Genomic DNA, 25,692 nt, shown 5'->3' with positions numbered 1-25,692 from the left:
AAGGTAGAGCTCCAGCTCCTGCCTGGAGCCAGGGCGGTACCGAGACAGTTGTTTTGCTGGCATGTGGGAACAGCCTGGAGTTTTAGCCTGGAGATGAGGAAACTCAGAGGTGACCTTATCACTCTCTACAACTACCTGAAAGGAGACTGTAGTGAGGTGGGGGTTGGTCTCTTCTCCCAGGCAACTAGGACAAGAGGAAATGGCCTCAAGTTGTGCTGGGGGAGGTTCAGGTTGGACGTTAGGAGGAATCTTTTCACAAAAAGTGTGATTAAACATTGGACTAGTCTGTCGTGGGAGGTGATGGAGTCACCATCCCTGGAGGTGTTAAAGGAAAGACTGGACGTGGCACCTAGTGCCATGGTCTAGTTGACAGGCTGGTGCTCGGTCATAGGTTGGAGTCGATGACCTCAGAGGTCTTTTCCAACCTAAACTGATTCTGTGATTCTGTGAACAGTGCACTCGGTCGACGACCAACAACCTCGGGAGCAGGAAGGCCATTGCCAAGGGCGTCACAGGGCTGGGAAGGAACCCCCCGAGGGCAGCACAGGGCGGGCGGGCGGCACCGGCTCTCAGCCCCGCCCCTCGGCCGCGCTCGGCCCCGCCCGCCCCGCGCCGTGACGCCACGCGCCGTGGGCGGGGCGGAAGTGAGCGGACGGCGGCGGCGGAAGTGGTGGCGCGCGTTGGAGGCTCAAGATGGTGAGTGCGGGCAGGGGCCGCGGGGTCGGGGGTTTGCACTGGAGCGGAGTGGGCCGGACCGGACCACCCTACCCTACCCTGCCCTCCCTTCCCTTGCCCCCCCCCCCCCCCCCCCCCCCCCCTTCCTCTCCCCTTTCGGTGTCCTCGGTGTCGGCGGGGCCGTGCTGAGTCATGGGGGCTCGGCGCGGCCATGGCGGGCTCCCTCATGGGCGCGAAGGGCGCGTGGCGGCTGTGGATAAAGCCCTTCTTCTGGGAGCGAGGCGGGACGAGGAGCCCCGGAGGTCTCCGGCCTCCCGCAGTCTGGGGGAGGGAGGTCACGGCTCGGCCCTCCGCGGTGGGCAGCGGTGGTGGGACCACTTAAGACAGGCTGGGCACTGGTGGGACTCTACAGTGTTGCTTTTGAGGAGTATTTAGTGATTTTTCTCCTTACGTTTGACTTTAACTTTGATTTTCCCTTGTCACGTCCCCTAGGTACTTAATCTCTTTAATACTTTCACTTAACAGCAGTCTCAGAAAGGTCTGGTCAGTGTTGAGTGTGCCAGTTGTAGATGCTTTATATACACGTAAAACAGATATTTTAGGGCTGTTTTATAGTTCTGATGTCAATGGAAGCTAACGCTTGGTACAAAAGACCTTAACTGTAAGCATGATTTTTCTGTTGGATCTGACAGTGCTGCCGGAGGAAACTCCTGCACTGAACAGCTCATTACTGTCACCTTCCAGAATTTATTCTGCATTGACGAATTGGTGCAGCAATTTGTGTGAACAATCCTAAAATCACTTCAGTAAAATCGTGTAGTTTAGCTTGAAATTAGTGGTCTGGGTTAATGTGGCTTTACTTAGTAAGTGTGTGGACTTCTCGTGTTCTGCTACAAATTGCTATTTTTCCTTTGTTCTTTCAGCTAACTGGCATACTGGATTGCTTAAGTACACCTTGTCCTCTTTATGACAGCCTCAAACCATGGCTAAAATCAATTTAACCTTACTTGACAACGTCAGTATTGCAGTACATGAAGGAATGCTCAGACACGTTCCTTTCTGTCCTGTCAGCTCTCAGGACCTGCCATCTTCCTTTCCATCCCTGCAGCCCGGGGTGGGAACGAACAAGGGGTAATTGCAGTTTCAGCTGTTTCAACCAGGTCCAAAAAATTTGTTATTGGGATCTTTAACTCTTACCAGACTCCCTGAAAGAATTCTAATTTAGTGTAGGGTTTGTGTTTTGGTGTTTTGAGGGTTTTTTGTTTTGTTTTGCCTTTTTTTTTTTTTTAAGAGACTCAAAAGACTAAGGCTTCCAGGACTACTTTAAGAAGCCTTTGAGCACTTTATTTCATTTGCCTGGCCTAATGACCCATACAAAAGGGGTCTGGTTGTGTTAAACTAATCCTCACTTTTTTCTTGTTCCAGAATTCCAGAGGCACTGCTTCTCTGTTGAAGGATAGTATCCCACTTACTGAGTTTTCAGCTTCAGGGCCATTTGAAGGTCCCGATCTTCTGCGCAGAGGGTACGCTCTACTTTTACTTGTTGAATTGTGTCACAGACAATGATGAACTTCAGATATAGGAAGAAAGTATGTGTTAATGTTGGCTTTTTAAAGAAGTTTCTTGCAAGGTGTGTCACAAAAGCTATAGCCTAAAGTCCACATATTTAATCAAATTCTCTTTCAAGCATGGATTTTCTGTGAAATCTCATTTCCAGAAGTAGGTAGCATTAACAGACTTTTATCTTTGTGATGCTGTTCTTTACAAAAGAGACAAAGTATTAATAATTGTGAAATATCTGCTGGTTTTAGTATACATGGATGTAAGTCTGCCTTAGCACTGTGGGAAATGGTTTAGTTTCAGCATTGGTATGAAATGTAGAAGTAATATAGTCAAAAGAGTGGGTTTGGGGTTTGCCATTTTATGTAAGTGCAAAACTATTTAGATTGGTTATTTGTGTCTTGGATAATGAATCTGAAATAAGCTCGTGGAGTTTTAAATGCTGGTAGTACAGCTGAGTGGTGGGGGAGATATGTACAATATTCCATTGTAAAAGCTTGGAGAGTTTAAAATAAGATACAGAGTAGCTTGGACATAAGTAGACCCACTATGTTTTAATTTGTTAATATTTTTTCTATTTCTGAATGGAATCAAGGAAGAAACACTATCATTCTGTTTTGTCAAGCATAAAGGAACAAGAGTGCCTGAAATCAAAATTCTTTTTCTTCAGATAGTGCTCTAGTTATAGGCCTTATTTGCTACTTCACTGTTAAGCTTTTTTTTTATTTTTTTTTGTAGTTCAGACTGGGCTAATTGCTAATTGTGTATCTCTGTGGGGTGGTGTTTGTATCTGAGATTAGTTTGGGAATGCAGTTTAAAAAAATATCCCAATTAATTTGCAGTTAATTTTTTTACCTTTTTTTTTAGTTTTACAAGTGTGAAAAGTGAATTGTTGCCCAGTCACCCACTGGAGTTGACAGAAAAGAATGTAAGTATAACATCAAATGTAACCATCTTTGCTCTCGGCTAATTATGAAGTTTAAATTAAAAATGCGGTAACCTGGACTGCTTGTGCAGTAACAAGTAATGAATAGTCTTGTCTTTTAACAGAATAAAGATATTCAAAACAGCAACGTATTCTTTATACAAATAATGTTTTGGGCAAATTTATTTAATGTTAACGTCGTACTTATGACTCTCTCCAAGTATATAAACAGGCTTCCAAGTAGGGATTTGTGCGCTAAGGTTTAGTCATCTAAAAGTTATTGAGTTAGTTGTGTATGCAGTCTCTATAGGTAGGTGAGAGACCCACCTGACACCTCTGGAAGGCTGATCCTCCCATTTTATCTGTAGGTTTACTTTATTGTATCTTTATTTTCAGACTTTCAGTCTCATGTATTTTTCAATAAATTACTTGGTCCCGATCTACACATTTTACACATACAGTCTGTCGTAAGTGTGTGTGGTCTTGTCTGGCTTAGTCATCACTTGTGGACCGTTAGGAGTGGTCTGTAGAAGCTAAGACCAGACAACTTGACAGCTGATTGAGCTGAATGTCCTCTCTAGTGCCTCTTTTGTCAGCAGAGAAGATACGATGTATCCAATCTATCAAAATATCGTGAAGAGGGATCTAGTGTTCCAAACTGCTAAGTTAAGCAGCATGACAAGGTCTGGCTGTAATGTCTAATATGTTCGAATTTTAACCAGTGTTAGTGTTGCCTTGTGTTACAAGGATGATGTTATTGTGACTCCAATTTTATGAGCTTATTTATAAATACTATAAATGTTTCAGAGCTATTTGTCAGTTGATTTTTTTTTTTTAAACTTCTGTAACCTAGTTTTTAACTCTGTTCTTGCTATATAAAACCTGCATAATTAAAAGATCACAGGCTAGAGAGACAAAAATGCATAGAAATAATTAAAACAGGCAATGTGATCCCCTAAGAAGTATGCGAATCTTCTAAATTGTTTCTCCCACATTTTGTTTGGTTAGTTTTTCTGTAAGTTTATGGCCAATTTATCTAAGAATTATTTTCATGAATGGGAAAAGACTTACCTTAGCCTGAGATAGCCATGGTCGTTTTTACTGCCATAAATGTTACAAAGGTTATTCAGGTAGCACTAGTAGAAACCCATAGTTCCTGCTATCAAGAGATCCTTACCCTTATAAAATAAAAGAAATGGAAAAAATAATGTGACCAGAATTATAAGTTTGGACTGAGGAATATAATCAATATTTTCTGCTGACTTTTGAAAAGCACTCAATATATGCTGTTATGAAGAAAATGCTTGTTGCACCTTTTGGCTTGCATTTTCCTGTTGGTTTTTGAGATCTCATATGTGACTCAATGTTCTCTACTAGTAGGCTTTTGTCATGGTGATTGAGTACAGGCTTCAGAATAAGAGATTTGTATTTTTTGGGTTATTCAAGCTTAAGCTTAACATTAAGTATAACTTACTTTTGTGAACTTCAGTATTCATGAGCTGGCACTTTTCCTTTAAAGACCCTCTACTAAATAGATTTTCTTTGTCTTACTGATCAGTCGTAGAGCAGTTGGTAAAGTTATGAGCTTTCATTTGCTTTTCAGAGTCATACAGAGTGTAAGTGGTGCTCTGTCTTCCTACTTGATCAGAAAAGAAGTATATCAAGTATTTTCAAGTAGTCTTTGATGGCTGACAATGACATCAATTGTGGATTTTAAGTTTGTGATCTCTAAACCGTACTTAAGTTCCTATTCATGCGGACAATATGGTAGTAAAGTAGTGCAAAACTATACCACTTGGTGGTGTTACATGTCCTGATTATCAAAAATAACATAATAAGATTGATACTATTAATTTGGAATAAAATTCAGCAAAAAGCAATTTTAGTTTCATAAAACAGATCTTACTGCATCACTGTCTTTCCCATACATTTGAGATATGATGGTTTCACTGAATTTTTACATACAGATTTAGTAAGCAGGTCACAAGTCTCTTCTATGGCTGTACTTGAAGGTAACTTTTTCTAAAATAAAAATCAATGTTGTTTGTGACAGTTCCAGTTAAATCAAGATAAAACAAACTTTGCCACGCTGAGAAATATTCAAGGAATCCATGCACCTTTAAAGCTGCAGATGGAATTCAGAGCAGTGAAACAGGTAAGCATTTTTATCCAACAGGTAATAACTTAAACTACTTTAAAAATGCTTCTTTTGGAACATACTTTCATAGAGACATCTTTCTTTGAGATACGTTATATTTCCAAAAGGAATTAATTCGCTGGACTGCTTTCATTAAAACCAACTAACCAAACACTGCAATTAATAGTTTTCAGAAGAGTCAATATGCTAAAGCCTTTCAGCTTTATTGGTTATTTGGTGAAGTGGTAACTCTTCTAGCTTTTCTGTGCACTAGCTTCCTGTCAGCCTTCAGAGGAAAGCAGGAAGAATTGAGTAATAATTTCTAAAATTAATACTCTCTTCTGTGGAAATGTATGGCCTTCATGGGAAGGAATCTCTGCACCTATAAGGAAAAGAGACTTGGAGGTCTGAAGCAGATAGTGATTTGGGAGGGGATATAGAGGTAATGTGAAACCTGAAACAGAGAATTTGCTATGTGCTTATTGTTCCGCAGCCTTTGTTGTAAGATCAAGGGAGGTCTACAGGGAGTTAAGTTCAAAGGTTTTAAGTCTGAATTGAGAAGCTGAGTCTGTCTCCTTTTCCTTATTTTCTCCTAGGATGGAGAGTAACTGGAGAGAGGCTGACTTTGTCCCTTAGGAAACACAGAAAGTTCATTGGTCTTAGTAAACTTTTTTGGCTTGTGGAAGGTTATCAAGCTATTAAGAGTTGGTTTTCCAAGTGTATTAGAGCAATTTTGTACTCCCAGTGATCAGGTGCTACTGAACCACAGTGAGCTGCATTAAACTTGGCAGAAGTTACTAACTAGTCCCAATGATCTGAAAGTCAGATGGGACATATGAAAACATCTCTGGATCTCAGCTGTGCTGTCTTGTGAGGAAAAGTCTTTTCCCTAACTTAGGTTTGCACATTGTAGAGAATGAGGGAGGTGAGGATATCCTGCTAGTGTGTTTCCACAGATATTTTGGGGGATGGGTGGGGAAAATATGGTGATTAGAAGGCTTTCCACTTCCAGATTCATGTTGGGTATACAAGTACTCTTGTGGTTTAATTTCACTTCAAGATATTTACTGGAATAGTGTATTTGCACTTCTGACTGTTGTACCAGTCATGATTATGGAAATCTTGGACTTATTTTGTGTGTAGAGATATGATAACTTTATGGTTGAAAAGTATGTTCGTGGTATAACTGAAGTATCTCTAGTAGCACTGAATGCAATTTTAAGTACAGATACACCCTTCTCAGAACATTTAGGTTCTAAATGCTGTGTGTGCCACTTAAAATTTTTTTTGTAATTCTGTGCATGGAGGGTACAGAAGACTGTTGAAAGTAACTGGGAGTGGACTTGAAGCTTAAGAATTGGTGGGGATCAGAGAAATAATTATGATTTAGATTAATTGCAAAGAGGATTATGTTTAAATGTGAAAATCAGTATAGCTCTTTCACTTGCATTCCTGACTTGTGTCAGAGATGTAGTTTCCAAATTCTGCAGCTGTAAAACTCCAGCCCCAGGAGCTGCCGGCTCATGGGATTGGCTATGAGTTTTACTTTAATATATAGATACAGAGTTCTTTAATACCTTGAGATAGCATCAAGATAATAAGCCACGGGCTTGTTCTCAAGGAATTTCTTTATTAATTTAATGGGGTACCTAAGGGGACTTGATGAAAGTTCAAAAGGACACCACACAAGCTAGACAAAATGTTTTACACAATACTGACTCAGCATATACTATTAATCCACAGCACTTAAATCAAAATGCAGTAAATCAATTCCACAACACTTAAATCAAGATCCAATCCCTCTATCCTCCTAAGCATCAAGAAAGAAGCAAAGAAAGAGAAGCAGAGGCATCAAGAAGAGAGAAGGAGAAAGAGGGAGAGACAGAGTATATAGCTACCTCCGAAGCCTCGTAGAAGACCAGTTCTCGCATGTCCAATGGCAGAGCCACGACACAAGGCAAACACATGCCCTTGGTTTTATCTGCTCTGATCCCTATGGCCAGCTCTTCCAGCTGGGGTCTCTGACCCACCAGCCACTCTGGGGATTTTAGGTCAGGGTAAGGGATGGTGTGCTCACTGTCCCTACCAATCTGAGCTGGCCTAGGGGCTCAAGGATGTGTGGTGTTAGAGTTTTCCCGGGCTGTTTGTGACTGGCAGCTACTCCGAGGCTTCCCCATGTAGGCTCCAGGGGCTGCCATGAGGGATATGAGAGGACGCCACCCTTCCTCACATGAGGTTTGACCCATCGCTTCCCTCTCCATGCACGCGCACACACACACTCACACATGCACTCCACAAGTTAGTTCTGACCTAATAACTGATCTGGTGTCCAACAGCAGTATACATCAATTGCCCAGTACTGACCGCAGGGTGTGGATGTGTTTATTGCAGTGAGCCTCCCCAGCTTAATGTGAGAGGAGCTTTACAGAAGAGAAAGAAACTATGTCTTTTTTTTTTAAAGCAAAGTATTTGCTCTAGTAGCTTTTCACTGCACTGAAAGCTAAAAATCTTTTGAAAGGCAGCTGTTTTCCAACAGAGAGATAAACAACAGAAGATAGTGGTGTTTAGATAGGTTTTGCTGTCTATATGTGCCAGTAGTTCTCTTATTTCAGCATTGTTTTTAAAGAAAGTGACTGCCTCTTGATTTTCCTCAGTCGCTTCAGACTGAGAAGTCCAAATATGAACCCTTTCAATTTCAGACTTGCAGAAACTTGAACTTTTGCTTGAACTCTTCTTACAGGTCCAGCGTCTCCCATTTCTTCACAGTTCAAACATGGCATTGGATACTCTGAGGGGAAATGATGAATGCATTGGTTTTGAGGATATCCTTAATGGTAAATACATTCTGGTTTTAGTGTTATGGAAACATTTAAAGATAAAGTATGGGAGCTGTGAAGTTCTCTGCCTCTGTGGAACAAGAAAATTAAACTTACAAAATACAAAGAACAGAATTAATTCCTAAAAGCAAAGAAGCACTGGGGAAGGAGAAATAAATGTACTTCAGCTGCTAATTGTGTTACTTCGAACTACTGTGTAAGCCAGTATTTGCTTGTAGGCTGGGTTTCTAAAGGAGTAGAAGATTATGCACTTATGTTGTATGCCTGTTTCCTCAGAAATTTTTAACAACTTGTGCAGATTTTGAGGAGCAGAGGTTACAAATATACAAAGTTTTTGTAAGTTTTGTAATTAAAAAGAAAGAAAGGCTAGAGGGGAGAGATGGAACTAATGAACCAGAGCCTTCCACAAATTAACTCAATAGGTTGCAGTTGTGTGGTTCTCTGCTGACTGTCAGTATGTGTGAAAGAGAATAAACCTGGAAAAATGGGTTTTAAACAAATTATTTCTTTCTAACTGGTACTTAAGGACACGGAAGAAGGGAGAGAGTATTTTGACATGTGATTGGAGAATGAAAATAGTTGGGGACATATGAAACTGGAAATAATAAAGAATAAATAGGAATCTAGAGGCATGAAGTAAAATTCTGAGATGGATATACAGGGATCAAGGGAAGGAATCCCAGGCTCCTGTGGTTCAGTGGGGGAAGAGCAGTGTCAAACATAATTTATAGGAAGTTGGTTATTTACCATTGCTCACAACAAGCTGTTAGATGCTTATAGAATGCTTACAAGTGGGTTACAAGTGTTTTTGGTAAGGCTTTACTTATCAGCTGAGACTGGATTAGGTGTTTTTGTCTCTGGAGGAATTAGAGGCATTAATATGTCTTATTTATGGAAGGAAAACACTCTGATACACCTATAAAGAAAGTGGTATTTCTTCTGAATTGCAGTCATAACCTGTCTTCTGGTCTTGATTTATTTATTTTTTTTTTTTTTTAATACGGAAATGAAGTTCATACTATCAGTATTGGTCTCTCTTGTCTTCTCTGTACAGTACTTCATAACCTTTGAGTACAGTGGCTAATGTCAACCATACTCTACAGAATGGAGGGAATATTTAAGGGTATAGAATTTCTGTGAAACTAGGCAGTTGGGTGGAGAAGAGAAACCATGAGTATATCCCAGCTAACAGAAGGGAGGACTGTGAGCTCCTATTGCACAGAGAAGTTGTATTATAAAGAGGTATAGGGCAACTATGGAGAAAAGCTTCAATCAGACCTGTTTTCTTAAACACAAAACTTGATCAGCCTTGAGATTCAGGCTACAGGAATCTGTGCTTATGTAAAAATGGTTGCTTTTGCTTGAAGAATATATGTGTCTTTATGATGATATATATATTTGTTATCTGATCAATGCTTTGGATAGAGACTTATGAGTTACAGAGCTGCATTGTGCAACACTGTCAAAAATCAGTCAAGCAACTGTTGCACTAAACGTTGTAATGAAAAAATGTTTTTATTCATAGTTATTGATGGTCTTTGAACGTTAGTAAAAGTCTCATGCTGTCAACTTTTCTTTTTCCAGATCCTTCACAGAGTGAGGTTATGGGAGAACCACACATGATGATGGAGTACAAGCTTGGTTTATTGTAACAAAATATACTCCACAAAAATGTTTTGTGTGTGTCTTTCTACTGCAGATCTAAATACATGATACTAAATTGACACTAACAGTGTTAAACAGTCCTACAGTTATCATTTGCCTTCCTTGATGAAAAGGCACATTAAATGTTTAAAGTCTATAAATTGTTCTGTGCTTGTCAATCAAGTAAATGTCCTGTAACTAGGTAGTTTAAATGTCTTTTCATACACTGCTCAGGACAATAGCTTCTTAAATATGGAAATGCTGTATATGTACACAAGAAATCCAGAAATACCCATGCATTTCAAAATTGACTGCTGTAGGTTAATGCATTTAATGGCTGTTCTCATGGAAGAACTTAAGAGGGAAAGGAAGGTATTTTCCATTGAGTAACATTTTGTTCATGAAAATGTCCATACACTTTTTAAACTATTGAATAAAAGTTTGCTATAAATGCTCTTGCGTTCCAAAATATATTTAATCATTAATCAAGCATCTCTTACTCATGACACAAACAGTGTTGTTCCTTTTTATTGCAATATCTTTAAAGACCTTTAACATCTGCACTGCCAATGTAATCCTGCTACATACGTTTTATCCCACTCTTGACAGTTGTTTATGAGGGAGCTGTTAAGCCTTTGTGTAGAATTGGAAGTATTGCTGTAAGAACAGAGTTAAAAGTATAGATCTTTTCATGTGTGTCCCTGAGAGGATGTTCTGGTTTCTGAAAGTAGAAGCAAATTCCACTTGGAGTTTAAAGAGATGTTTTAAAATCTTATTTGTGAACATAGTCCAAAAGAGCACTCCTAGGTCTAGGCATTTTAGTAATAAGAAAGAATGCAGTGCCTAATTATGAAAGTGCCTAATAAAGCTGCTGCAGTAAGAACATGAAGATATGGTGGTACAAATAAATAATTTTTTGTATGTTTACAGAAATCAAGTCTTAATTAAGGGAGAATGAGAGATCGATACTTAAATACACCTTTTAAAGGAACACACCACTGAAAGGGTTTTTGTGTGCTGAAGTTTTCTTTATTAAATTCAGGTTGTAACAATTATTTTTAATGTCGTACATGTGCATATGTCATATATAAATCCTGCAAGGCAGCTAGTATGTGGCATATTAGAAAAAAAGTCTGCAGTTCAAAAAATGTTATCTTTTGGCGTATGTGGGGAGCTTGAAACAATATTTCTAAGACAGGAACTCTTTATGCAGCAAGTTTTAATGACTTAGTTAAATTTCTAAGTGCACTTGGTGTTCTGTTGTAGATAATTTTAGCAGAAATGTTACTATAAACCTCTTTTTGCAATTGCAAATATCTCTTGTGCTTTTCAGTGGGCTTATAGCTGCTACAAATTCCCTATGTGGGCCAAAGCTTCTAGCTTTTGTCCTGTAAAGTTTATAGTGCTTTTAATGTGCAAAATATTGCAGCAAATTAGAAACGTTAAGATGACAGTAGGAGACACTTTATTGGTGGTTTTATTTGGTTTTGTATTTAAACTTGTTTCATTTAAGAAGTGAAGCTTCTAAAATTGTCTTTCACTTGAGACTTGCAGAGATTAGAGGCTTCTGCTATGCAGTACAAGCAATTTTGTTTGGAGTTTATTTTGCCTTAGGGAGGTTAAACATAGGACCAATGAATTGAACATGCAAGCATAGATCTACTCCCATTTTTGTTGTCCATAGCTGTCCTGGTCCCTTTGTGGGCTGATAAGACTGTATTGTTCAAGGCTTAGGCCAGAAAGTCTGAGGGATTACCTTGCCAGGTCTGGGACAATTTATGGTGTGGGCATGGATTTTCAGAAGGATTTTAAGGTCTGCCTTCCTACCAGCACTGTTCCAGAAAACTGAGCCAATAGTTGTACAATTACTGGTACTGTATAGCTCCCTACTTCAGTGTATTGAGCTGGTTGGCCTTTCCTAGTGTTGGTTGGAAGATGGATGCTATTGCATGGCAGAGCAAAACTACATTAAGATGAGTAATTACAGTAGAGTTTCTCATTAGTGCAGTGAAGAACCAGATGCAGGGTAGGAGGTTGCATGTAATTTCTAGGTGGTTTTGTTCAACAATTAGTATACTTTGTAATAATCCTGGGTGAGATCAAGCCATGTTCAGAGGCAGGAAGGTGCATTGTTCATTATGTATGTAAGGAAGCTAATCTTAGGGGTTTAGCCAGGCTGGAAAGTAAATAGTACATGTAAGAGGCCTGTGCAAGAATTTATGCTGTTAATAAAAGTACTGGGAGTCAAACAGGACTGAGGCAAAGAGCTTTTGAGATAAAGAGGAAGGGTTATGCTCAGACAGTGCTGCAGGGGGTTGGGCTGGGGACTGGGCTTTCTGCCCCAGCCCATTCTCCCCATTTCATATATAAGCCTCATTCTGTAAAGCAGATACTGCACATAGCAACCCACAGAGGCGTGCCATGCCTTGGCAGTGGAGCTGGGACACACTCTGACAGAGCACAGGGAGGAAAACACTTCCAGATCCACTGCTCTGGCAGGTGCAAACAGAAGCCCCCACCCTGACTTCTTCAACATGGCATGCTGTCCCTGCTCTACAGTTCCCTGCCTTCTCTTGGTACTGATGTTCTCAGCAGCATTTTTTCCTCTCCCCAGGCACAAGAGGGAGGTAAAAGCACATCTTCCTGCTCTGCTGTTTGTTTGTTATGATCACAAAAAATAGATGATACCATAGTGCTGCTTCTTCTGGTTACACAAACATTCTTCTACCAGTCATGCCATTGGCCATTTGTCAAAATTTTAAAAAGTACAAGAACTACAAATGCAACAGAGTTAAAAAAAACAAACTTCATTATTAATTTATATAAAAATCATTTGCATTATACACAAATAAAACAATTATTATAAACTGAGATTTTGATTTATTAATCTGAAGCATATTAGTACTTGGGTTCCTCAGCTTGCACCATGCTGGGCATTTTAATGCAGTTCATATCCTTGGTGTTTTGACCTAAATTTACAGCCAGTTCTAAATACTGCATCTACCAGAAATACTTTGCAAACAGCACGTACTTTGTACAGTAAAAGCAAACCATAACAAAGCCATTCCTGAAGCGTACGTGCTTGTTCTCAATTGGACCAACACACCACCACTATGGAACTGGCTTGCTTTGTTGCTACCTTCTCAGTGCTACTGGGGGTGTGCACCAAAGAAGAGGAAGTGAAGGCACACACCCCTTCTTCATTTGCCTTCCCCCCCCCCCCCCCCCCCCCCCCCCCGGCAGTTTTCTGTGAAATAGTTAATTTCAGAAAGCCTTACATAACTGCATAATGAAGAGGCAAGGAAGACAATGTAATCTTTGTGCTGAAATCCTTTACATCAGTGTTTTCTAAATCTCTCTACAAGTACTCATTATTTCTGGACCCACTTGTAGAACTCGGCCCACAAGTTGGCAGCAACTTGGGCACCTCAAAGGAGGAGAGTTAAGCAGTTTTATTTTCTGGCCAGTGTCTAAACTACCGAGGAAAAGCTAATGATCTTTAATTGCTAACATCACCCTCCGTAGTTCAGGACAGAAGTGTAAGAGCTGGCTATAGCTGTTAGCTGTGTAAATACTTGTTCCCTCTGCCCTGGATAAACGGTACTGTTTTCACCTGTGATGAGCAGGCAGTGGTCTCCTGAATACTGTAAGCTCTCCTTTACCTTATTTGAACCCTCTTTCAAACCTCAGTGAGCACAATACATAACTTGTAAATGATGCAATTCTTCAATTGTGAAGGATCTACAATAGTATCATCATGATGCGGTACTACTATTTCTTGGTGGAGTACCACTGAAAAGTTCTGCAGGAGTTCTCTGTTCATGTGATGGGTATCAATGGCTGTAAGCAGGTCATCAGTTATACAGCACATGCTATGTCTGTGCATTTTTATCCTATGCTGTGTGCAAGTGAGTTCCCACATCATAGTTGCTTTCCTAGAGGTTTCCTTTACTAAATGTCAGCCACTTTCCATGATTTTGACTTCTCTGTCTAATCTGTTTTGGGGGACAAGTCACACACCACTTTCAGAGATCAGAACAGTATTGGCTGTCAAACTCTTAAAAAAATCAACATATGGGAGTGGTCTCTAACATGGTGTTATATTTTCACTTCCACTGTGCACTCCAGAAGCTAGTACTCAGAATAATTTCTACTTAAAGATCTCAAGGGAAAAGGTGAGGAGTCAAAGCTGAAACTGATTCCTAGGTTTGGCAGTCTCACCAGTTTGCACTGTGGCCTTGGGCATGTCACTTGTCCTCTCTGTTAATTTCTCTCCCTATGCAAGAGGGAAGAGAGTATCTATTATGGAAGGATGTTCTTAATAGCATTTGTAAAGTGCTTTGAAGATGAGAAATGCTCTTCAACTGCTCATATAATTATGCTGTATTTGTTGCAAGATGATTAGATTCATGATTCAGATTTGGTCACCTCATTTCAGGGTTGTGAAGAAAATAAAGATCCACTGATAAGAAATGCTATTACAGCCTTTCATTAAAAGAAACATTTAAACCAAGTACCAACTTAACTAAAAAATAAGAAATATCTCTGGGACAAAAAATAGAGATGTCTGTACGCAGTCCCTAATATATGGAAAATTAAAAATGTGCAATATGGCCTCTGCAAAATGTAGACACAGGCTGAACTTCACACTCTGCAAGCTGGAAATTTCCTGAAAGTTCTGTGTAAAACTCCATTTTAAGAACTAAATCACAGGCAAGGTCCACACATCATACATTATACAAACACTCTGCTAGCTGCAGAGCAGTAAGTCTGCTTACAGCAGATGTTAAGTACTGCCTCCAGGTTGGTTGCTTTCTTGAAAAAAATACCTTTTTAGTAATTTTAGAAAGGTTTGGGGGCTTCATCATTAAGACAGGACTTTAAAGATGTACACAGTGGACCACATCCTCATCTGGCACAAGCTCCAATGGCTTCAGCAGAATTGCCAGCACCCTCTGAGTTAATAACTTATCTCTGTCACCCCATTTAGAATGACACAAGATGTATCACAATCCATACCTGACATTCTCAAACTTGAGAAAGGGTAAGTGGAAGGAGTATCACCCTACCTAATTTTTTTCTTCATGCTGAAAGCAGCATTATAATCTCAACTGCCTGCCTATTTGCATAGTTAAGAGCTAGCTTTAGTCAAGTGCTGAAAGACTGGGTATAGAGTGCTACCATTTTAGTGCTTATTGCTGCAGGGCCACTTGGAGATTGTGTTGTGTTATCTCTATGGTCTCTGTATGACATAATGGTCTCTGCCACTGCATGTGAGATTAGAAATCCCAGGTGTGTGGATCTTTTGTTCAACTGTCGGCACTCTCTATGCTGGATACTTCTTCAGGTACCAGCAGAGCCAAGTCCTCCCCATTCCAGCTTGTGCACAGAAGCCAGCTGTAAGACAAAGATAAGACAGATATCTTTAGTTGAGATAGTTACTTATAGCATTCTGATTCAGCAGCAACAAACATACTGGATAGCTCTGTATGGCCATCTTCTGTGGCACAAAGCTCTTGATGTATCTTAGTAAACAAAAGCAATGACACAACTTGTACTCATTACAGAAGTCAGACAATATCATTACTCTGTCTTTGATCAAAGTACTCGACTACCATGTCCATTACAGACTGGAACAACTACCCTTTTTGCTCTCAAACAGCAACATTTCACGACACTCTCAAAAGAAAGGTTCAGAGAAAGGTTATTCAAAGGGTCCTGAAACACTGTAATGATAGAAGATAAAGAAAAATAACTTCCAAAAATCTATGGTGATGATGGACTACAGTCCTGATGGCAAGATGGACTGATTGATGGTAAATATCTGTAGTGAAGCAGGTACAGACTTAAAATGATGTGAAATGTTCTAAAGCTACAGCATTATCACTGCCTATTTAAATCTTAAAGTGCAGCTGATGTAGAGATAAAAGGTGACTGAGGTGAAGTCTAAGTATAAGGAAAAACTATACAAGTCTCTAGCAAGCGTGTCACCCTCTTAAGGAATACACCTTTCCCCCCCTCCCCCGAATATAAATCTATCTAATGAAAAATGATCCTTCTGTCACTTAGAGTTTTGTTTCAGCATCCTAAAAAGAAGTAATTTATTTTGGAAATAACATAAAGTGACCTTTGCTTTTATGAGTACTCATGAATAATGGTATTTCACTGTCAGTATTACTAGGTGGTCACCAGATACGATTAGACACAACTGCTATAGAGGTCTATTTTTTAAACACGTCTACAGGTTTATTCTTTTGGGCCTTAAAATCTTTTACAGATTTTAATGGCACTGGGTCACAAGGTATGACCAAAGACCAGGACAGAGAGCTTTCCATTAAATTCATGGTGTGATTGGTCATGTTTGTAACCCTAATTAGCATCTAGAAGAGCTCAGATTGCAAAATTAAGCTCATGCATTTCAAGAGATCTGTTACTTTTGTTCTTTGTGAAAGGCTTTCCTGTAAAAAAGACCATGTAAAGGTCTCAAACCAAGAGAAGGCACACACATGTGGGCAAGGCTATGGTGTGCCCACAAGCGGTACATTCACGGTAGACTTCACTTTGGGGGAAGTTCACAGCATAAGGCCGAGGGAATGTAGCTGGATCAGAGAAAAAGTGTGAAACTGGAGCTTCTACAACACACTAGAAAATAGTAAAGTCTGAGAATTACCACACTAAACCATTCAGCTTCAACTCATGTCAGAACAGAAATTACTGGCAAAAGCAGTCAGAAGCACCCTCCTGATCTGTACTTACCACAGGACAGTCAGTGGAATTAGACAAAGACCTGCCGATAGGAGGAAGCTAAAGCCTGAAAACCATGCAACAGTAGTTGCATACAGAATATTAAAAACTGAAATTGAAACACTGCCGGTCACAACTTCTAAACAGGCAATACAAGCAAACACAGCACCTGCCAAAAATAAATGGGTGAATTACAAACAAAACAAAATAAAACCTCTTCAAAATACTGACATTTTTAAACATGTTTTGAAAGATCTATCGACAGTATTTTTGCAAGTATACACATAAAAAGCATCAGAGTATCATACTTTGCTATGGAAATGTCTTCTGTGGAAACTCCTACAAAATGCTTGTTCTTTTTAATAAAAAAAACCAAAATAAAACATTTTGCTGATGGAAACTTTCTTTGCTACTATTCTGTCACCATTCCTACTTTCTTGAATCTGCTTATCACATGAAATTCAACCTGTTCATCCTCATTAACCATGTTCTACACACTTCCATCCTTTATCCCTTCCAATTTTCTTCTTTATTCTCACTCTTCCCTTTATTGTTTCTTCCTTCTCTAATCTTCACTCCTGTATGCCAAAAAGACTGACCCAATGAAGACTGCTGGTTCAGCATCTAACCATGTCCCTCTCATTTTTGAAAAGAAAGAAAGAACAGTTTTTGGACTGAACCGCCCTTTGGGGTGGCAGTGTACCCCATCAGTGTCTTGTTGAACACGTTTTCCCAAGCGGTATTCATAATCACGGGACCACAAACAAGATCACTGTACGTAAGCAGAAAAGGATGATGAGGCAACCTGATTCCTGCATCAAACTACTCAAGTACCCAAAGCCCTGAAGAATGCCAAGAAACTGCAAAACCAGAGGTCTATGTTAGCACAGCTAGTAAAAAGAGATCTTTGGTTTAGTATACAAAGATTAGTCTTCTAAAAAATAAAACCAAACAACTTGGGAGAATGTTTTCTAGAAAGCATATGTTTCCCAAAATCTAGAAAATATATGCTCCCCAAAAGCAAAATATGGGATACTAGAACCACATTTTGAGGCCTGATATGCGTTTTTTCCTGTGTTCCATAACGACAGGACTTTGAGAAGTAATGCGTTACATTTTTTGGGACATGTTTAAGAAGCCACAGGCACCCATGAAGATGGGTTCCTCCATAGCTGAAGATCCAAGTCTAATTGTTTTCAAGTGCTTTGAAGGTTGACCACCTACTGCTTACCTTTCTAAATTTGTGTGACATTGACTAAATAACAAAACATATCTTTCTCTGCATGTCAAAATCTTGTGAATGTAGAAGCCCTTCTGAAATCACATTTGTATAAATCTTGAGCATTCTTCTGCTTCAAGTTCCCCATGGTCTTTATTTTAAGAACAGTATCTCCTTTGAGGGTGGAAACTTACTGTGGTTTTTAACACAATGTTGTTTATATTAAATTCAGAATCAAAAGCCATTAATATCAAGACAAAGGGTCATATTATATGGAACTTGAAAGAAATGCAGTCTTAAAATACCAATACAGATCTGTTAGTTTAAAGGTAATCTTGGTGCATCTCTGTTTTGAAACACCATATTATTTTATTGTTTAAAACCAAATGCTACTCACCCTGTTCGCCAGTGAGAACCACTTTTGACAGCATGGATCGGAGAACAGGAATAGGCATAAGGCAGAACAAAGATGGCACTCTCACTGTAAAGCAATCATGAGATATTGAAGTAATTAAAATCCAGGATTTTACAAATACATTGCAAATTAATTACTCATGTACTTTTGAGTGCTTAGTTCCTCAGATAATAAAAGGCAACAGGAAAGAACTAGAAGTGCACTGAGACACAATTATCCATGCACAGAGAAATTAATAAATCAAATATATTTGTATGGCACTGAAACCAAATCATAAGCAATTCATTCTGTTCTCTCCACACATTTCATCTTTTAATCAAATCAGTCTGATCAACCATGTATATTTTACCTCTCTATGACCCTTTCAAGATAGTACGTCCAATATTCAACAACAGCATTCATTACAGATAACACAGCAGTATTGTCATATATATTGTTGACCATGGAAAAACTGATTCTGAACTTACCTAAAAACATGAGCAGGGTAGTTTTGGCAAAGGCAGCCATGATCATTCCTCCAATGTAAGAAAATATCCCAATAAAGACAATATAAATGTCTTTGAGACATTTAGAAAATAAGTAAACTCCTAAAAAACTGGTCAGAGAGACAGAAGTGAATGCAGCTGCTCCATATCCAATGTATACTTCATTCCAGCAGAGCGGCTCATCCAGTTCATACAGTGTAAAAAGCGAACTCCCACCAAGCATAGTAAACATATAAGTCATAAATGCAAAAAGTAACACAATTATTAAAATTCTCTTTTTATAAGGGGCAGTTTTAAAAAGCATGTACACTCCAGAAAATGTCTCCCTAAGAAGTTCTTTATAGGATACTGGTACCTCGTGCTGGAATTCAGATACACCTATGGTATCTTCCAGAAAAAATATAATATAGATGATATTAATGACATGAAGCAGAGATGCTGTCACAAATGTCCATGTAAAGCCTATTCCTCTTAGAAAGTAGCCAGATGAGAGTCCTGCCAATCCCGATACAATTCCAAAAATCAAATCCACTACAGCTATTCGTGTTGTTTTCTGGTTCTCATCATGACAACCATCTGCTATAAAAGCAAAGCCTCCTCCAAGGAAAGTTGCTATACTCCCAAACAGTCCAGTAACAAATGCAACTGCAAATAGGACAGAGAGTGACAAGGAAAAATATGATATTGCAGTGAGGCTAATACCAGCAATCAAAGCTCCCATTGATGGTAAAACTAAAGACCTTTTGTGTCCCTGGCGATCCCCATTAGCTACAACGACAAAGGCAACTATAAGGCTGGGAATGGCCCCAGTTAAGTCCAACTGCATATTAAAAACAGAGGCTTTTTCTTGAACTTCCTGCAAAGAGAAAATAAAAATAATTGTAAATACTGTAATACATTGGGGGGGGGAATCTGTAACAATATTATTTACATAATTATTAGGTGCAATACGATGAATAGCACAGTATGTGTTTATAGATTATAAATTATACTATTATTAAACCAAATACAATGTAATTTTATAAGATTATATGACATATTATGGTATAATAAAATATAGCACATTACTTTATAAGAATGCATTATATTACAGTAATCACTAATACAAAGGAATTGCATATTCAGACTCCTGCTTTTGTAATTTGATCTTCAATATTCCTCAAATATCCCTTGTTACATTTTAAACCAGAAATTAGTTCTTAAGACACAGTCTTACTAGTACTGTTAACAGAGAAGTTTCAATGGAGACGAGAGAATAATTCTTTTCAATATGCATTTACAAGAGCTGGTACTCCGTCAATACAGGGTATGGCAAAAGGACACTGGGCTATTTTAATACTACTCAGAAACAAGTAGTAAACCAGTCTTTGATTGAGGAACACACCCCATGCTCCCTATTCACATTTTTCCTCACAAATAATTCTACTGAGGGGGTCACAAGAAACTAGTCATGGAGTAGAGCAAATTATGCAAGTAAACAGATCAGGATTTGCTCCGACATCCCAGTGTACCATGTTACTACTACTACTAACAATAATAACAACTACAAATGTGAAATACAGCATTAAATATTATATTGACTCATAGATATGTGAATTAACTAATTTTGCAAACACTGTAAAGCTCTGGGTTCAGAAACTGTCCAAGTCAGTGATGTCTCTATACATATGCTACAGCAGGTGTCACATGAACAGCAGCTAACACTGTAACAATAAACTGTAAACACCCATTATGGGGAAAATTTCATAATTCTTTTTAACAGAAGTATAAAAATCAAATGTAGCTGAAAAACAACCATTTAACAGAACATGAATGGCTGCAGGATAAAAACAAACTAAAGGAAGGTTAATAAAAAAGAGAGATCTTGTTATGAATGCAGCTGCTAAAGGATACTCAGCAAGCTGATTGAGATCTTGCTTTTAAGGCATAGATGCAGACTTGACAGACAGCAGCCACAACAGCCCTTTCAAAGAAAACCATCTCATCAGACAGAAGAGCAGCGGGAGAAAAGGAATTAACTTTATTTGCACAAACCCTTTATACTCTCTAAGTTAAACTTTAGGTGCAGAGAATAAAGTCACACTGAAAGTTTTCATGAAGTTTTCTGAGGCATAACACTGACTTGGGCAGGGGCTGCACTCTTAAATCAGTAGCAGGTACACCTGTGTAAGTTGGCCCACACCATTCTCAGCCTGTATGGATCTACATTCCATGTATTCGTCCGTAGCTAACATAATCCTGACCGAGTAGCATCCATAAAATTGAAAACACCCTAGAACTTACAGGAATGTATTCTGGGCAGTTTTAAAAGCTGATGAATGCTTTATAAATTCATGTTTATATTTACAGGCAAAGACAATGACTTTCTAGTTCAGTCTCTTCCTTTGTTTACAAGATATCAGGTTTTACTGCAAGAGGAAAATTCAACTGATCCTGAGGTCCTCAAGGAAAGCCTTCAAGATTCCCAGCACTACAAAGTCTTTTACTCTCTTCCCTTATGGTGTCTGACTGCCATAGGATTCACGGTGTCCTACTGTCCAGCACTGTTATCACTCTGGAAGGGTCAAAACCATGAAGACTGAACAAACTGAGACAGAAAACGTTAATAACTCCTCCACTGCTGAGGAAGAGAACTCTATGTAGTTGGAAACATCATTTCTTTACTAGAACCATCATGTTCAAAGACATGAACATCAAACAAATGATACTGCCTTAAAAATAAAATTAAATATTATTATATATCATCTCAACCCACATTAAGCATATAATACGAATATTATTGCTAAACCATAATGAAGGAATAAACCAGCAAATATTAGCGGGTCTTTCTTTTGGAAGAAGTTGTGCAACATAAAGAACATGGCTACACATCCAGATACCACAAATGACCATACACTTGCTGACATAAAAGACTTGATGTCTTCTAACGAGATGACTAAAAGACAGAAGTACAGGAAAACTCCATGTAGAGTGAAAGGCATGCAACTATCTACTTTATGGTTTTATAAAGCCAATAAAAACAAATACAGAAAACGACAGGTCAAACCCTCAGCTGCTTTAAAATTATGTAACTCCAATAATCAATACAACTACATACATTTGAAGAGAAAGGTCTAGTTTTTTAATCTGCAAATTCATTCTACTCTGAAAAATTACTCACAACAGACAGAAATAGATCTTAAAATCACTGATTTCAAAATTAAAACAATGAAAATGAAGAAGCAATAATTTACATAAAGATTAAATTAAGAGAGAAGCACGGTGCCTGAGATTGAACAATGTACAGGACATGATAAACTGACAGACTCATAAAGAAATATTACTTAGTAACAAAGGAATGGATTGGATAAGTAAATGGGATGCTAATCACGTTCAATGATTAATAATATAGCTCTTTCTGAGATAATAAAAAAGTATTATCCAAGCCAGTGATCAGAATGCTTCAGCTTGTACTCAAATTACCTTTGAACTCACTTTATTATAAAATGACTAATTTTCTTCAAATTGTAAGAAATAATTAATCTAGCTGCTGCAAAGACTATATATTTTGAATTATATTCTACCTTTTTGCAGGCTACAAGTGATTTTTGTCTTCAAATTTTGTTTACATTTTTCTTTGAAATAGGTGAGATTAGTATAAAGTTTCTTCATTCTCAGAATATAAGGATTTGCACTAAATTAACTATTAAGGGAGATGTGCTTCTAAAAGTTAATCTCAAACTGAGCCTCTTGGGAACACTCCTAAGAGCAACATCTATAAACATATGTCAATTAGGATGGTCTTGCAAAATCCAGAACACCTACTTCACACTTCCTTGGGAAAGGGCTTGGATTTAAGTTAGTGGGTCTACTCTCTGGCCCATACACAGGATTATTACTCAGCACAGAGACCAGTTTCCACTTAAATTAATGGGTGTTTTGAGCATTTAAATTCTTACGCTATGGTAACAAGTGTGGTATAAAAATGTAGGCAAGGTACCCAGACAAGAGTGTAATTGTTCAAAAGCTCATGCCCTACTGGCAATCACTGAAATGGAGCAAATGGAAATTTTGCAGGAAACGGAAACAAAGAAGTTCTGTTGGCCATTACTCAACTGCTCTCTCAAATATCAAGTTAATTATACTTTGTAACCAAAAGACCTGTAATGTGTGAATTCACCACCACCTCAATTAGAGATGCTATCTAAACTTCAGCTGAAAATAAGACTTTGCTTTAGTGTTTTGCAAAAAGAAATATGAAGACTTATATCCAGAACCATATGTGATGGCAATTTGAAAGTCAGGTTGAATTTGGGGGGGGTTGCAAAATGCAAAAATGTTTGTGAAATGTAAGTTTCTTGATGGGCTCTGCAATTAGAACTGTATGCACAACTTATGGTTTCCTTAGAGCTGCTTGTTCTGTATGAGAAAATGCCCAGACATAGCACCAAACGGGGAGCTAATACTAAATAAAATACAAGAATTACTCAGATAGTAATTGGTTATTATCTCCATGAGTCAGCCCAGAAGTCATGTTGGACTACAATTCTATTAACCCTTTTACTTTCACATTCTTTCTACTAAGACCAGCTTCTGTCACATGACAAAGAACCTACACCACACTAAAAATCCTGAATTATTTCTTTGATCACCTTCAATGAAAACACGTACCATTAAAAATCTTCTTTTATATATGACAAATGAGGCAGATAAGCTCAGGTGCTCAGTCTTGCATATATGCAGCACATCAGAAATTCAAATATGGGATGTGAGCAAAAACTTTCAAGTGCCACCTTTTCAGCAGCATAAGGGAATGCCAGCTGACTGTTTCCATAACTCCACCTTCTGTGTAATTAATATTCCAAGTCATCTACTTTTCTGACCTTACAGTGGTTTAATCCTCCACTTAATCCAACCCAACTGTCAGTTGTTGTTGACATGGATGGTTCTGTTGTATCTCTTCTGGAAATATGTTCCCTCTGCTATTCCCGTATTAGGTACAGCAATCATGTGGCCACCGAGTGTCAGAGCAATGTACTGCTTAACACTCAAAAAGCAACCACTTCAAACCAAGAGATGAGCTTTCTGTTGAATCGGTGCCCCACTCAAATCCAAACCATAACCTGTAACTGCAGAATTTCAAGATACAATAATACATGGTGGGAGAAGGGAAAGGAAAACGGAGTATGACCATCTCTCCTGCTGGCAGCTCAGCTCATAGTTAGCAGAATAGAAGCATTAAAACTGCATTAGAAGTGCAATGGAAGAGGTACTAACCAACAATTCACCATCTAGCATGCTGAATTATGAAAATATGCTAAAAATGTAATTGACTGTGAGATGTTGCTATCTTGACGTCTTCGTATTTCAACAAGGTAGACTAGTACTCTGAATGGTAAACCATCAATTATATTTGATTGTCCAAAGATCAGCTAAATTTTTTTTCACATTTTAAAAACACAACCCTTTTTATTTTCACCTCCCCTGTTCCTCATTCTTGTAATTCTTCTGAAATAAATGTATTCTAAACTAGATCTTATTCCTCAAAATTACAGGACATTTTTTAAACTTCACATGGTTACAAAGAACACTAGGAGCCCCAAAGGCAACTGACGGCTCACAAACACATGCATGAGTCGCTACAAGGAGCCTCCAGTTGTACCCGCTGTAACGTCAGCGCAATGCCAATTCGGGCCAAATCCTCTCAGATGATTTTCAACTCCTGCTACAATACGAATTTATCTCAGCATCTTCTTGGAGACAAATCTTTGTCTTTTAAAGCACTACCACTACCTACAGTGAAACACACGAGCAATGAGACAGTAAAGTGAGAGCAGGTTGCAAAGCTACAGCTTTTCTGTCTATAAAAGGTTAAGTAAGGTTATAAAACAGGAGATTACGCGGAGGCAGCACCTCCTGGCTGCAAGTTTATTTACAATTGTTACTTCTTCCCCCGTCTTACCTTCTGTTTAATATAAGTCGGGCTGCTCTTATTCTGCTCGCAGTGACTGACATTGCTATCGCTCACGAAAGAGGAGTTGTACTCCTGCTCCCACAGCCGCCGGTAGATAAACTGCTGCACCAGCGGGGTCGTCAGGGAAGTCGCAAAAAGGTATATGAAAATGACGGGCTCCACGCACAAAACCTTCCTCATTTCTGGGTGTGGAGTTCAAACCCTGTGTCAGAAAAGAAACCGCAAACCCTCAGAAGGAAAGGTTTCCCTTTCCCTCAGAAGGTGAAAGGGAAACACACCTCCGAGCAGCCGCCGGCACGCTGGCAGCGCCTACCTTACCCGGGACACTCCCTCCAGCAATCCCCGGCCCCCAGCGCACCGGCTGTTGCCCCCGCACGGTGTCCCCGCCGGCCGCCCGCCCTCCCCCGCCCCGCGGCGCCGGCGGTGCGTGACAGCGGGAGGCGGGACGCGGAGGGCGGCCGCGTCCCTCAGCGGGGGAGTGTCCCCCGCCGCCCGGTGGCCGCCCCCCGGCTGCGGCCGCCGAGAGGACGACACCAGCGCCGCCATCTCGGCCCGCTGTCGCTCGGCCGGCGGGCGGGGCGCCGTGGCAGGCGGGGCCGCGGCCGAGCGGAGGAGCAGCGTCCGTGTGCTGAGTGTGTCACCCCCCGCGCTGTTTGTCCCCGTGCCGGGGACGTGCGGGGTTGCTGCGGCAGATCGGGACACATCAGCAGTTTGGCGATTTCAGCACCGTGCCAAACGCCGCCGCTCAGCGCGCACCGGGCCAGCCGGCTTGTTTGGGCTGGTTGCACAACGAGAATCTGCCTTATCAGCGGCGCCTTTGGCCTCGTTTAACACCGTGACCCCGGCCTGGAGCTCAGCTTGGCCCAGGGCATCAACGCGCCCAGGGCCAAAGTGGCCGAGCACCGGCTAAGGAAGAACCTGCGTTCTCCTCCGTGCTGCTGCGTGTGCTCCACTCTCAGCTGACTTGGTTTAGAGGTTTTATTGTAGCTGCTTCCATTCCAAGCGCTCTTGGGTTGTCAGGATGTGTAAAAGTAACATTTGTTGGCCACCAGCGGGTCTCCAGTTAATAGAATCATATAATCTTTTAGGCTGGAAAAG

At 39.7% G+C, this 25,692-nt stretch overlaps 2 protein-coding genes across 4 annotated transcripts; one reads left to right on the top strand and one right to left on the bottom strand.

Annotated features, from left to right (window-relative positions):
- The first annotated feature begins 649 nt into the window (after positions 1-649).
- Positions 650-10,247, top strand: LOC113991079 (proteasome maturation protein). Its single transcript, XM_027727129.2, has 6 exons — positions 650-696; positions 2,101-2,198; positions 3,103-3,163; positions 5,214-5,315; positions 8,038-8,131; positions 9,719-10,247. The coding sequence occupies exons 1-6, from the start codon at positions 694-696 to the stop codon at positions 9,784-9,786; spliced, it is 426 nt and encodes a 141-aa protein (XP_027582930.1). The 5' UTR covers positions 650-693; the 3' UTR covers positions 9,787-10,247.
- A 2,760-nt stretch (positions 10,248-13,007) lies between these two features.
- SLC46A3 (solute carrier family 46 member 3) lies at positions 13,008-25,119 on the bottom strand. Of its 3 annotated transcripts, none has more exons than XM_027727125.2 (6): positions 24,913-25,118; positions 24,583-24,796; positions 18,624-19,497; positions 18,139-18,222; positions 16,535-16,691; positions 13,008-15,175 (listed from the first exon to the last, which is right to left on the bottom strand). In XM_027727125.2, exons 2-6 carry the CDS (start codon positions 24,772-24,774, stop codon positions 15,088-15,090), a joined length of 1,395 nt encoding a protein of 464 aa, XP_027582926.1. In that variant the 5' UTR covers positions 24,775-24,796; positions 24,913-25,118; the 3' UTR covers positions 13,008-15,087. The 3 variants fall into 3 exon arrangements, with proteins under 3 accessions (XP_027582926.1, XP_039242773.1, XP_027582924.1); XM_027727123.2 differs by having other exon boundaries at positions 15,058-15,175; positions 24,908-25,118; XM_039386839.1 differs by lacking the exon at positions 16,535-16,691 and having other exon boundaries at positions 24,913-25,119.
- Positions 25,120-25,692: the final 573 nt, after the last annotated feature.

Source organism: Pipra filicauda, unplaced genomic scaffold (assembly GCF_003945595.2).
Source record: "Pipra filicauda isolate LSUMZ 115617 unplaced genomic scaffold, ASM394559v2 scaffold50_size3627746_pilon, whole genome shotgun sequence".
Classification (NCBI taxonomy): domain Eukaryota; kingdom Metazoa; phylum Chordata; class Aves; order Passeriformes; family Pipridae; genus Pipra; species Pipra filicauda.
Note: the sequence above shows the minus strand (reverse complement) of the source record. Positions and strands in the feature narration are given on the sequence as shown.